This window comes from Macrosteles quadrilineatus, unplaced genomic scaffold, assembly GCF_028750875.1.
Source record: "Macrosteles quadrilineatus isolate MER2022 unplaced genomic scaffold, UCM_ALF_1.0 Scaffold_3__2_contigs__length_128488019, whole genome shotgun sequence".
Taxonomy (NCBI): domain Eukaryota; kingdom Metazoa; phylum Arthropoda; class Insecta; order Hemiptera; family Cicadellidae; genus Macrosteles; species Macrosteles quadrilineatus.
This window is the reverse complement of record NW_026542596.1, coordinates 69,799,601-69,814,575: the sequence shown is the minus strand read 5'-3', so window position 1 is coordinate 69,814,575 and position 14,975 is coordinate 69,799,601. Positions and strand designations below refer to the sequence as shown.

The 14,975-nt window shown below is 34.3% G+C and overlaps 1 protein-coding gene across 1 annotated transcript in view; it reads right to left on the bottom strand.

Moving 5' to 3' along the window:
* The window catches only part of LOC128989872 (neurogenic protein big brain-like), a 50,018-nt gene extending 38,021 nt beyond the window's left edge, over positions 1-11,997 (bottom strand). Inside the window, exon 1 of the mRNA XM_054411966.1 lies at positions 11,613-11,997. Coding sequence (XP_054267941.1) covers positions 11,613-11,925 — 313 coding nt within the window. The 5' untranslated portion in view covers positions 11,926-11,997. The remainder of the gene's footprint in view (positions 1-11,612) is intronic.
* Between the last annotated feature and the right edge of the window lie 2,978 nt (positions 11,998-14,975).

Genomic DNA, 14,975 nt, shown 5'->3' with positions numbered 1-14,975 from the left:
GAGTAATATTCCGCAAGGATAATACGCAATCTCTAGGAGACAATGTCAGTATATCAGCAGTATTAGGCCAGAGCGTACAATTTATAAGATAATCAATATGCGAGGGTAAGTGATTTATGCAAGGGTAGGTGCTTAAACGGGACATTTGGTCTTGGGACCGGGATTATGTCAGGTTTATGCTATAACATCCTCAGTTATATGCATATAAATAAGGTTAGGGGACTTAATTAATCGTCTCTTGTCATTGCGTCGCCTGTGTTCTATAGAATGTTGTGTAACTCTCGTGTAGAAATATATCTCTTAGCTTTTAAAGATAATTTTAATAACGAGTCATCAATAATATTAGAATAAAGCAATGACCAATGAGAAAGAAAATAACATATAGAATAACCCATAGGAAAAGTGTTTTAAGTTATATTAGTTAATGTTATTAATAGGCAAGCATGTATCTTTAAAACCTTTTTTCTCAGCTCGTGTGCATTTTAGGGAAAATCTACGAATACTGTTACAAATATATTTGCCTGTAGATGTGCAGAATCCCTTATAAGTCAAAATAGGCTCAATAATAAGCACAAAAACTGTACAGTATTTAAAATTTCAACAAAATGAAAAAAAATTGCTTTATGGGTCCTGCTGGTGACGAAATAACAATGAAATATAAACCGAAAATCAAATCAAATGGAAGCAATTCCTATCACATGTTTACACAATACATATTTTTGGTCGAGTCTTCGACCACGGGACGACCTCTAGTCTACACTAATCAAGACGATTTGTATATTTGTCGTAGCGTGTTGTAATTCAAACTAAACTGACCAGATGTACTGTAAAGATAAGTCTGAAAAACTAAAGAATCGTGTAAATACAGGGAAACTAAAATTTTTAACCAAGTTTGGCTAAGAAAACTAGCTGTTATGTCCAAAAAGAGTAGAGAATTTAAAATAAAATACAATTTTGGAGTTTCTTTTCAACACCCGGTTCTGATATTGCAGTTGTCCCACAGTGTATGATATGAGTAATTTGTTGTTTTAATCACAAGAGTTATTTCATCAGTTTAGCCTGACTGCACTTTTGAATGCATCCGCAGTAATAATCATTTATAAGTAAAACACTTAGCGGAAGCTAAACATAGCAGTAAAAGAATACGAGAGATAAAACAGAGAGAAGAATCAATATTGGCTTGAGATACAGCAAACAAGAGACAGCATGGGAACGTCGGTACACGGACCACGGGACACGGCATTGGCCACGCTACGGCCCGTGGGAACACTGGACGATGGGAATGGTGAAACTGAACTGAGCGTTATGACAGGTAAAGATTAAACTAACCGTTCGGCGATTGGCGATTTCTATTAAAGGACAGAACGTGTAATTGAGTGGTGTCGTAAACCCTCTCTTTTAAAGCTTTTGATTTGAATTACGAAGTGTTTGTAACATACTGGACCACAGTCAGCACCCAATAACCAAGTGAAAATAGCAATAAAAGGTTGAAACAGAATAATTCATACATTAAGGCCCCTCGCCCACTATACGATTTCGGTCGTACGACACTGTGTCGGAACGACAACATTTCCACAGTGAACCATTGGGTCTTATGAGAGCTCGCCCACTGTACGATAATCTCACGACTACGACAAACTGTCGTGAAGCAGTCGTCCACTGCCACTGTGATCCACGACTGTCGTACGACTGTTTCACTCGCAGTGGCGTACACAATCAAATGGGCGCTCGCCCACTGTACGATTTTTATCGTATGTCGTGCGTTCTCCCCAGTAGTCTTATATATACTTTTTGCAATTAACTCATACTTAGTCATTATTATAGTTGTTATATCACTTTGCGTATTTCTTATCGTATATAAATATTTTTACAATTCATTCATACTTTTTTATTATAATGTTTGATATATCACTTGGTCTTATTAAACCATTATTTTGCGTAATTTTGATCTTCCTATTTATTTTTTACAATTTGGTTATGTTTTTCCTTATATTACAGTACGTTTAAATACTGCATCACTTATGAGTAAATATACCAAAATAATTATTGAAAAATGCGAGTTTGGCTATTATTATTGTATAATCTTAATTATTAATTAAATTGTGTAAAAAAGTTTCACTAAAACATATAAATATATATTTTTTGTGGATTATATTGATAAAATTAAATATATTTAAAAAGTAATCCAAAAACAATTAACATACATACTTTTTACCAGACTATCCCAAAACCCTATGATAGTTATGGTAAATTTAAAAACTTGTAAAATGCATGGACTAATATAATTTGAAAATTTCTTTCAATACATTAACTTAAAAAATAATTTACACATAAAAATAAATGTTTCTTTAATGCTGTAGGCCTACATTGGCCACTATCGCTTAATCTACGCCACAGCAGCCACATTGCAACAACACGTAACGGAATTATTGTTTTACTGTTTGATACAGAACCACTGTTTTAAGATATTGCGCAACACACCCACACATCACTCTTCCAGGGCTACCGAGCAACTGGCCATTTATCCGACAAAGTGTCGTAAAGTGGGCGAGGACCACACATATGATAAGAATATCGTACGACACAGTGTCGTACGACCGAAATCGTATAGTGGGCGAGAGGCCTTTAAGGAGTGAGCTTGTCTGTTAGTAGAGCTCGCGACGTTGGTGCGCAAGGTCCCGGGTTCAAATTCCGCCAATCAACAGTGTATGTAAGCTACCAGTATGTGAAAATGTCGTAACCCTCTAGGTCTAGCCTAAATGTGTTTAAACGGTTTCGGACAGGATCCAGACTTCTAGGATATGAAAAAATAATAAATAGCACAAAAATGAAGTATACAATTATTTTGGGTACACAAACAAATGAATTCCATTACATACTTACATATTCTTTGCATAAATAAATTCAATACTAATTCTTTATAAGAGGAATCGTGAAGTTTTATCCACTACAGATTCCTTCGATAGGATTACAAAGGGCTGATAAAATATACTTTTGGAAAGAAACTACGACGATCCCAACCACGATTTGCTGGTTTGGTATTGGCTGGCTTACAAATAACACAATGATCCAAATCAGACCCCTTCCTCCTTATCAGTACAAACTCGATAAATCAGATTACTAAGATCTGTAAACTAGTGATTGTTCAGCAAAATCAACAGTCTGAGTAATCCAAGATAATTTACATTTTAAAATTTACTTTAACATTTCGTTTAAATTCCGCGTTGGTTTGAATCTCACTTAGCTTTGAATGGATTGCTATTTGTATTTTATGATACTAATGTTAAAAAATGTCACCAGTCTAAATTTACTATTTACAAACACTGTCCGTGCAATTTACTAAACATTGATGAAAAACCAACCGTATGTGCAAATTATTTTATTGAATTAGTATAGCAACTTTGGGAAACAAATTACTTTCAAATAAATGAAAACTAATTTTTTTAGATGGTACTGTTCAATACCTGAGTATTTGCAGTTTTACGATATTTATTATATATATATGTTGCGATTATACTGTGCGACCCACTTGTAGAGATAATTGAGGGGGTTTGGTTTTAAATTGATCCACTTCAATGAGTTAGAGTTGGAGATGTATGGTTAAATTAGTTTTAATTAGCACTTAATAATATGACGACTTTTGGAAAGTTTTACCATCAAAGTCACGATTATGCTAAATCCAAAACAACTATCCAATACTTTATACTTTCATGTTACAATAGTTACTATTTATATGGTGCAATTATAAACAGAAATCCATAGAGGAACTTGGTATCGAGATTACTCCTGTAAAGTTAACATATACGTGCAGATAGATTTGGGTTGTTTTAATCAACAAATTATATGGCACTGACCCTAACCCTAATGGTGTATTGTATAATTAAACTTATATACGATTCAAGAAAAAACTGTGGTGTTGATTAAATGTGTATAACCCATACTGAAATAAAGTAATTTGAAAAATTGTTCATCAAAAGACAGAGATATACAGATTAAATGGACCTCGATGAACAAAGGAAATACATTACATAGGTGTACAATATTCTGTAGTTTGAAGCGGATTTTTTTCACTGATTATTTGTAACTAATAGATAATTAAATTTAAAAAAATGGGTGGTAGGTGGTACAGTTTCTATAATATTTTAATTTCTAAATTGTATAATGTTAATGCAGTATAATGTAAATGTTGTATAATGTAAATGTATAATGCAGTTTGTTATATTAATGGTTAATTACACACTATATTGATTAATCTATTTTCAAGTTCACAATCGATATAAAAATATCAGCTGATCGCTCTCCCATTATCAGCTGATCGTTAGCATCGCCTCATTTTATTCGGGCTCGCTCTTGCTTGTCTGCCTCGGTGGAATTTCGTCATTTTCATCGGACCGTCCAATATCGATGAGAAATATTCGATATTTATGACTCTTATTGAACTGAAAGCCGGGTTCTTTTGCAGCGACATTGGAAACGTTTTATTAAAATTGTTTTGCGAGTCTCAAAGAAGCAGTTTTATAAAAGGTTTTTGATTTGAAGAAGTCTTCAACGAGTGAAATGTTTCGTGCAAAGAGTAATTAATTATTGTAAGATGTAAATTAAAAGTTTTATATTAACTATTTTTTTATTGTTAAGTTATAAAAGATAACACATGAAATTTACTGTGTGTGTTGGAGTACAATGTGATAAATCAATGAACTTGCTAAGAATTATTCAGGAAAAACCCAAAAAGATTGACAGTTATCGTATTTAGCATGTTTTGATAAGCACTACAATATTGTTATGGTAGTTGATTATTTTTTAAGTGAAGCGTCTGTCATTTTTAGCACAATCGTAGTTGTTCATCACTAGGAGCGAAAGTGACTCTTTTTGGTATGCAATCGTGTTTTACAAGCGACGTCGAGCTTGGAAATACAATTAAGTACCAAAATAACACTTTTGCTCCGCGAGATGAACAACTATTTTCATCAAACTGTGGAAATACCCGTTACAAAATTAGACTACATAATTTAAGGTTATACGAAGTCGTCATCAATGTTTACATTTTAGTTGTTTACAAACGTAACTTAAATTGTGTGATCAGTAGCGGTTTCATAATGCACTGATAAAATTTTTATGTTAGCGTACCGAAACCGTTTACTATTTGAAGTTACCCGAAAACGGTGATTTTTCAGACGATTTTAGAGAACTAAAATTGCTGTTTTCCGGACAGTATGATGAGAAATCAGTTTCGAGGCGTACATGTAAGACATTAAAAAATTAGCAAACCATAATTAAAACGCAATAAAGTAAACGTTAGTACAATAGTATAAACAGCCACGTCACGTCAACTACCAAGTAAGGGAATTATTCTTCAGAATAATATAGAATTGTGAAATAACAAGAAGCATCGATTGATTATTTGAAATTGAAGATTGAAGCATACTGTATTCCAGATTAGGGAAAGTCTGCGGAAAAAACTTATTATTTAATTAAGCTGTTTGAACAGGACCACAAATATTTAAAAATATAACAGCATTACATTATCAAATTGTGACAGCTGCATTAGAAGGTGAAACAATGAAAGTAAGTTTAAGTAAAATTTATAAAGTTTATATATTTAATGAAGGTATATTGCTATTGCCACTGCTGAACAAGCTAATGGTAGTAGCCAGTGGTAGTAAGTAGTGGTAGTAGCCAGTGGTAGTAGCTAGTAGTAGTAGCCAGTGGTAGTAGCTAGTGGTAGTAGCTAGTGGCAGTAGCTAGTGGTAGTAGCTAGTGGCAGTAGATAGTATATAGTGTACCATGTCCAGCCACTTGCCACTTGTGATAAGCTGCCACTGACACAGGCAATGTGTCTTGTCTACTGTAGTGCGACTTCAACTTCCATCTTTGAGAAAATATGATTCTCCCACGGGAAACAATATGTGTACACAATAAAACAATTAGGTTGTAAATATTAATGTGTTGATTCAACGATAGCTATTAAAGTCGAATGCTAATAAAACAAAGACTTTTACTACTAAGGTATTGCTGTTAGGTCGTGTCTACTAATCGGTTGTATACAACTAAGCTGTGCGCTAAAAATAGGTGAGCAAGTACAAAAACGATTCTAATTAATCAAAATTTCTTGTTGATGAATTGAACAAATTATATTCACGAAAATAAATAGATATCACAATGATAATAAACAATTTTTACGGTATATAGATTTGTTCTTTTCAAAGACAAATAGCATATATATTGTTTTAAAACACAATACAATTTAAACCAGTAAAATATAAGTACTACAGTTTGAAAAGTGAAGGTTAAAAACAGATTCAGATAACAAATAAGTGTAAAGAGTTCGTCCAGTTTAGTAATGTAAGCAAAATTAATACTTAAGCCAGTAAAATAATTTTTTTTTTACAAAGCCCCTTATAGTAATTCATTAGGGGCTTATAGTTACTAATGAACTTGATGAACTAATGAGCTTGATGTAGTAGCTCATTTATCAAGCCTATATGTTTGGCTAATAAATGGCTAATCAATAACTTAAAAATATAAAACTAGAAACGATCAAATTAATAACTTTTAATTTTAAATGTACCTATCAACCTGCATTTCTGCATGTATACAGGCTACTGTATTATTCTTTGTAAATAGGAAAAACATTAACTGGGTAAACTTAAAAATATAATATTTGATGGCGTATAAAATTTAAACTTGAAGTAAATACAGATTTCTTTGCACTCGTAACGTTCCAAAAAATGCACCACATTATTAAAGAAAATAAAAAATCAATCCATTACAAAATAAAACATTAATTCCTTAATGAAATAGTCAGGCGTTGTCTAGGCAATTTGAGTGCAGCGTTCATATTGCGTCTCGTTCATTGCAGTGTTCTACCTGTAGTCATTGTTGCTCTACAAACAGCTGACCGCTCCACTCTGCGGACAGCTGTTTGGTGGACCAGAGGCTGTGTGTGTGAGAGAGAGCGCAGACGACAGGTGTGAGCAAAGTCTACACCTGCCTTCTGCATTCCTTCGACACAGATACCGACACTGTATATCGCTGTAGGAGGCTGTGGCTTCCAATAGGTTCTTTCAACGGATTTTTATTCATAATTTTTTAGTTCAATGGATTTGTAATAATGTGTTTAGATAAATGGATTCAACTATCGGTATAGCCTTGTGTAGCCTTAGTTTAGATATTGATCTTTTTGGGAAATAATAAAATCCATTAGGATTTTTAATAAAAGTTGTCCAGTTATAAGAATATTTAATACAAGTTGGTAGCGAAAATGTATTTGTTTTATTTATAGGATTTTAGTAAGTTATTCAATTGTTTTTTATTTTAAAGATTTGCATTGTACATTGTACATTATGGGGATGAGAAAACAACTAGGTGTCTGCTTATATTTTGAATTAGATGCTCCAAAAAAGAAATTTTAATGTAACGGTAATCCATGTTTTCTAAGTTTAGTTACTTTTTTGTAGAGCTCCAAACATGAGTGTCTAAACTTTTTTTAACAGTAGAACTACCTTTACTTAGGTACATAAAACGTAACATTATATTTATTATTGATTAGACTTTTGCCAAACAAACCATGCTAGTAAAAGTTTGAAACCCTTCTTGACAGATTGTAACTGGATCTTGCTGTCCTTCGCACATTAAACATCGAGAACAACAAGATACTGTCTCAATAATGTGGTCTTGGCCACTCAAAACCTTTCGTGTCGTTCATACACCCATCCTTCACACTCGTCCTTCATACTCTCGCTCTTCAAACACCCATCCTTTATAGGCCTACATCGTCTGGTGTATTACCGTTGTTCAGTTATTCCACTTAGCAAAACTACACATTCAAGGAAAGTTTTTTTTTTGGAAGGACAATGGTTTTTTGTATTTTTTAAAACCAGTTTTCGCTAGACGATCTTAGGAACGTTTCTGTTAGAGATGGCCCAGTCAGATAGGCCGAAGCTGTTAGGCGTCACTGGACGAGATAGTGTATCGCTAGACACTAGACAGTGGAATCTAGACACATCAGACACAAGACAGGGACGGGTACTGGCTAGGCTTGTCACGGCGAATAAAACCATACAATAGAACAGACACTGACACTGCGTCTAGACCGTCTGTGTGTATGTGAGTGTCAGTGTGTGTGTGTGTGGCCAAAGCTATTATGCTACTGAGTGTCTCGGTGTTAAATCACACACGCACCTCCGACAACAAAGATTTACTTTCTAAATAGATTTTAAAAATAAAAATAAACTAAAAATATATTAATAATTGTAATAATCACACATTTTGACGATATTGACGATTTTGTATTGCAGTTTGACGAGTTGTCATTCAAACTATATTTGATCCTATTAGATTTCTTGTTATTCGCAAATTGCATAGCATAATCGTCGTCGTCGACTGAAAAATATGTTAGAAAATATTAAAAGAGTAAATTGATTAGTTCAGCAGCTTAATATTCACCAGTCTAGCATACAAACGAAATAGGAGTTAACGAAATAGTAGAACTCAAAAGTTTAAAGGAAAACTGAAGAAAATCCAGACAAGTGCTACACAAAGGAAATAAATTTTACGAGAAGCTAGCAAACAAAGCATTGCATTCTTATCCAACAATTGTCTTTTGCTCGCACACTTTTATACGAACCTGCGTTTAAGTGTTTCAGAAAATTCCTAATGTATGTAGAACTGAGAATTAAAAATATTAACTTGTGTTGGAAAGGGAATTGTTCGTCTAAAAAGTACACATTACTGTCTGCTTATCGTTTGCGATCCGTTGAAATACACAATATACAGAAAGTTGTAAACGAGAGATTTGCCAAGGGGAGGAGATATTCTCAGTTGAGCGAGTTTCAAAGACACGACCCTCCATACCCGGTGTCTATAGGTCCGATATTCATCTAGATGAAAGCTTAGAACTCAAACCCTCCTGAACCACGGAGGACCCCCTCTGGCGGATAAAGGAGAATAAGAGGACAAAAGATAATGCCAAATAGTATACATCTAAATAGGTAAATGGGAACGATTAAGTTGTGTAGCCTAATTAGAATTTGGATTGATTACTGTTGCTAATTCTATAGTCTGCAACAGATGTGTATACCTGTTGATTCATTTGCATTGCGAATAATTTTGTGTGAAAGAAAAGATATTACAAATACAAACCACAGTCGCAGCAAACCTGCAGATTAGTAAGATTCTCTTTTTTTGTGTTTAATCAAACTTGTCTAAAATAAAGGGAAATTTACATTTAGATCAACAATTAAAATCTTTTGTTTTAACAGGCAAAGTTAGCGCGACATGACCCTTTTAGCGAATTTCCCTATAGGGAAGTAGCTATTACCGTAGGTGGCACGGTAAGACCTAGACCCGGGACCGATTTACTTTTTCATTTTGATGTCCCCAGAGGCCAAAAACACCATTCGTTCAAATTTTTATATATGTATATATATATAGACTTATATATATATATATATATATATATATATATATATATATATATACGTCCGTGAACGCGATAACTTGAGTAATTTTTGTCCGATTTTGATGAAATTTGGTTTAAAGGTGTAAAGCGGGATAAACTTGAATGAGTTCGCGAACCAGCACGATCGGACCATGGGAACGGGGCTTTACGGGGGGTTTTATGGGGTAAAAATTGGTTTTTCTCACTTTTGACCCTCAAAACACAAAATTTTCCGATTTCTCTTTGGACCTTTTTAAAGAGCTTAAAAAAACAAATAATTTAGTATATAAAAGTATTTTTGTTCGATTATTAGTAACGGAGAAAATTTAAAAAATTGTAAATTTAAAATTCCCATGTTATTCTTATGGAGAATATTGTCAAATGTTGTAGTTTGCTTGTTTATGGATATATTTTGATCAAACTTGGCAAATTTATTTATTTTGTACTAAGCTATCAATATTTTACTCAAAAACACACTTTATTAGTTTCCTTGTAGCAGCAAACCTAGGTAGGTACTCGTTAAACCTAATGTTATAAAATATATTTAACTGAAAATCAATTCAGACAAATGGAAATTCGCTTAGTCGGCAGGTTTGCTGCGGCGGGGGTATTTTACACTTACAATAAGAACAATATTTGCAAACAGAACAATATTTGCTCAAGAGTTACTTGGGTTTGTTGCTAGCCTACTGTATAAGAAACAAAAGAATATCGTTTTGACTAAATTTTAAAATAATTAATAACAAAATTCTCCGACATACGTATTATACGTTTAGAAATATTTTCACTTGCTTAATAAAGGAATGACAGAATTTTTACTATTTATGTTCAGTGTAGTCGATTAAACTTTTATACAGTGTCAAGGAATTTGGATTTAATTAATACATTAAAGAAAAGTCGAGCGTTAATGAGGTCGCCTTTTGTTAAACAATGATGAATTTTGGATAAACCGTCAACGTTCAATCGATTGAAATCCTGTCAGACTTGACTTGTTTGAATATGGTAATTAGTAACTCAAGTAAAACCAGATATTTAATTCTAAAAAAATGCGGTTTTGTATGGTTTATATACCTAGATGAGGTGATTGTGTTATTGCAAGACGATTGAACAGTCCTTCGGTTTTGGGATAGGTTTGGTTTATTTTCATATAAAACATTGCTTGTGCATTTGTAAGTAATTACTTCCATCCGGTGCAGCTTTGATTGATAATTGATTTGTCCAGGTCAAACGTGAAGTAAAATGCTTATGACATGTAATATAACAACATATATTGGTGCTATAAAAATGTTATTGGATGGCAAACAAAAGAAACGTCATCACAATACAATCAGATTGTATTGAGTTTATTTTTTTCTGTTGGGTTTAGCCTACTGCAATAAGAAATAAGATACGATAAGTAATAAGAAAAGATGAGAAATGGACGATACAACTTTGTTACAACGTGAAACGGTATTCTTCGAATAATAAGACTTTTGACGCGTGATCTTGACTTTTCAATATTTTTGACATTAGACAATAGACAATAGACAAAGCTTTATTGTACATAACGCCTGATAACAAATAATTACAAAAGTAATTCCCAAGCTGGTACATGGTCAAATTATATCTAATGTATATCTAGGTTCCTTAATCTAATTATACCCTAAGAGTAAAAACCATTAAAATTTATCTTTTAAAAAAATTCTGAATTTCGTAATATGCTTTCTGGCTTAAAGTTTCTTTCAGCTTATATGTAAAATTTGATTTTGATAAAGTTCTGTATGAATTAGGTAAATGATTGTAGATTTTTAATCCCATGTAAAGAGGCCCAGTTTAAAATGTTGTTTTCTTATCTTTCTATAATTACTTCCGAACAAAACTCCTCCCTTTGCATATATAGAGATTATCAAGACTAAAAAGATTAATCAACATAAAACTTAAAATGGTGTAGAATATGCACTAGTAAAATTGTCACAATAAGGGCAGACATAAGGAGATAGTGGGATAATATAGAATACTTAATCGTACCCTTTATTTCATTGTCTTAAGAAACTAATATAACAATTTTTTCCAAACAAAACTATTGTAAACGTGTAGGCCTAAGTTAAAAATAAATTTTAAAAGTTAAAAGTAACTTAAAAGTAAAAGTTAATAATTTTAGCATTTTATTAATACAATTTACAAGGAGACTTACCAGACACGTGTCCAAAGGCCTGAGTGAGCGCCGCCATAGAGAACCCTGCGGCCAGCGCGTTGGCGATGACCACCAACCCCTGGGAGCCCGTGGGTGCCACTGCGGCGGACGCCCCACAGACCACGAACACGTAGAAGAAAGACGCCAGACACTCCGAGATGATGGACCTCCAGAACTCCAAGGTTCGCATCTCGGCTTTAGCAGGGAGAAGTCGAGGAGGAGCATCGTCTCTACGCATTGTTGCGATCTTCTCCAGCAGAGTGACAACGCCGTACTCGACACTCTGTACGTCTTGAACTACCGGAGTCGTCATCACTAGTAAAGCAAGGGAAACACTTTAAACAAACTTAAAAACTTCCTATTACTGTTGCATTTCTGTATCTACCAAACGATGCACGTGCACTGACTACTACGAGCGGGTTGGACGACGCGCTCCGGACGGACTGCCGCGACGGAATAAGAGCCAAGCTGGTGAAGCGCCGAGGGGAGCGCGCCGCGCCGCGCGGTGTTGATGCTAGTTCGGCGATCCTCCACGGCGCAGGACAGCGCCACTGTTTATCACTTTAACTTTACCATCTGGCGCCCATGCTTTGCAGCTGGACGTCTAATTAATTTGGTTGTTCTTGTAAGCCACCAGTTACCACTGTCATGGCACCAGAGTGTCTCGAGTTTCGTTTAATTTGTTAATTTTTTTAAAAAGCTAAATGATTCTATTCACAGAATACATTAAACACGGAATAGGAATTGGAGATAACTTAAGTTACCATGAATTTATTATTTGAAACCCCCTTGACCTCAAAAAGCCAAAATTTATTAATTAACAGCTGTGTATAAGGAGTATGTCGACCTTAGTCACTAACAAGACTACAAGATCGTGCCACTCATAATACACTCATCTCCATTCATACTTGGCATGAAAATACCTACTTTGTATGGTCACCATTTCATTGAAAAGTATTAATTAAGTATTAAGTTCAACGTACGTTAGTTTGCTTCCACATCGGTTGTTAGGTTATGGGTTCCTCGAAAGCCTATTGGTACCAAGATAAACTTCTAAACGCTGTCTTCTACGCTTTTTATCCGATCTACTCAGCAGTATATATCAGGGCTAGAGATATACATATATATCTCTAGCCCTGAGTTTATATAGCAGTGCAGATACTCACTTAACTACCTGTTGCTCGCCAGAGGACTGTTTCCGTCAATTCGCCACCACAGTATCCAAGGTTTATGCCTCAGCTCCAACTTAACATAACCGAATCCTAAACAGATTTGGAAGATAATTATAAGAATAAAACAAATATATATTTATCAAATTAACAGAAAAGGTTCCGATGTTTTGTCCCTAAATCCACGTACATCCTATTTTGTTACTAATGCCGTATTATTTTTGACAGAAATAACCGTAATTTGCCTAAACAATACCTACATTTCCCAAATCCCTACAGTTTTTGTAAGAGTGTACGCCTCTCGCTATTGTTTCGACTCATCACGCGTCTTCCATAAATCTCTGATCTCTGAAATATTAGTCGTAACACACGGAGGGCAGATGAGCTTATCGTCAATGTGAAATGTCAGCGTGAGAACATGAGTGGGTCATGATTGATGTCTTCATCGTCGGAATTGAGAAACTCGGCGTCACGACTCGTGGATTCATGGACTTCTTCGTGTTATGGACCTTCCGCGAAATGAGCATTCAACTCAACATTACAAGACCAACATTAACATTCAATATGTTACTCTGAGGGTTCTAAGGCATTTGATCAGTTTCTCTAGTCTTTCACATATTGCGTCAAAATGGGTAGCTGTTAAAGTGCTCGCCTAACAATAAAAAAGTTACCGGATCGATCTTGAGAAAAGTCAGTAGCTTTAGTGGACCCAGCTGTCCCATATCTTTAAATAAATTATCCTAACTAATAAAACAGTTGATCTTAGTCAGTATCGAAGCTACAAGAGAGCACAAAATGTCATTGTTTTAATTTAACATATCTTTAAAAGTAATTAACAATAGATTGTTTAGTGCAAAAATGAACCACTTTTTTTAGAAAAGCCTAAAAGAATATCTCTTTGTATTTTTTTCTCTTCATAGCAACCAAAATTCAATAAAACTATTTACAGATTGTAATGAAACTTTCAGGCATTATTATTAAGCATTATTCAAGGATGGTTTGTGTTAAGTTTGGTGCAGATCCATCAAAAGGGCTCCTCCTCAGTGGCTCTGGAGTTTCCCTTGGTATGAGTAGGTACTCATATTTAAATTGAATTAAAGAATCTTAACAGCTAGTTCAACTAAACAATTTGATTCTGTGATGTTAAATGGCATTAAAAAGTTAATAGGTTTATCAACAGGGTGCAGCACTATTATTTTTTTAACTTTATGACAACAGCTAATTTGCAACCAAAAGGTGAGTGAGCGTAGCGAATGAACTTCAACCTGAAGGCAAGTGAGCACAGCGAACGAGCTCCAACCTAAAGGTGAGTAAGTAGCAAACGAACTTCAACAAGGACGTGATTAAGCCATGCGAACGAGCTCATCTTGAAAATGAACGAGCATTGACACAAAATTACATTAGGACAGGACGATGTCTGTCGGGCCAGCTATAGTAGGAAATAAATGCTGAATGAACATTGTAGTAATACTATGTAGATGAATTTAGTCTTCATGCGTTGTTCACATAAGCGAGGGAAAAATACAGTACATCTCATTCGAATTAGATGGTAATTGGTGAGCAGTGAGAGAACGTGTTAAGTGAACACTCCGAAAAATCATCTTCACACCTAACAGACGTTTTAAATTTACAACCCTACACATTAACAATAAAACAACAAGTAACGTGCTGAAAAAGATGCTTAGCCTGTGCTAAAACATAAAAAAATGAAACGATTACGTAGTTACAGGTTCTCTAGGAAAATGTGTAGCATCGATAAGATTGTGAAAGATTTATAAACTCAATTAAGTGTTTCATAAAGTTCCTATAGGATGTTGTTATAAACAATTAAAACTTCATCGCGACGCAGATACTTTCCAAACACCTAACGAGTTTAAACTACAAGTATTCGCTGAGGAAACTCGCCGCGAGACATCATTTTAATTCTGACGCACTTTAAATCATTTCCGCCAACATTTCTTACTTTCAGTTTAGTTTTAAAAACTAGCTTTGAAAAGCATAATTATTTCGATGTTCTCTGCTGGCATTAAGTTAAGGCATATGTTAATTGTTAATAATTTGGGTCCAACTATATCTTGCAAAATAAATTATTTAAAATTTATCAATCTTTTCAATTATAAACTCAAACAGTACACGTACAGGGTCACGCCAGTTAACGTAAACATTTTATCTTTGGCGCACCAAACTCGTGCAG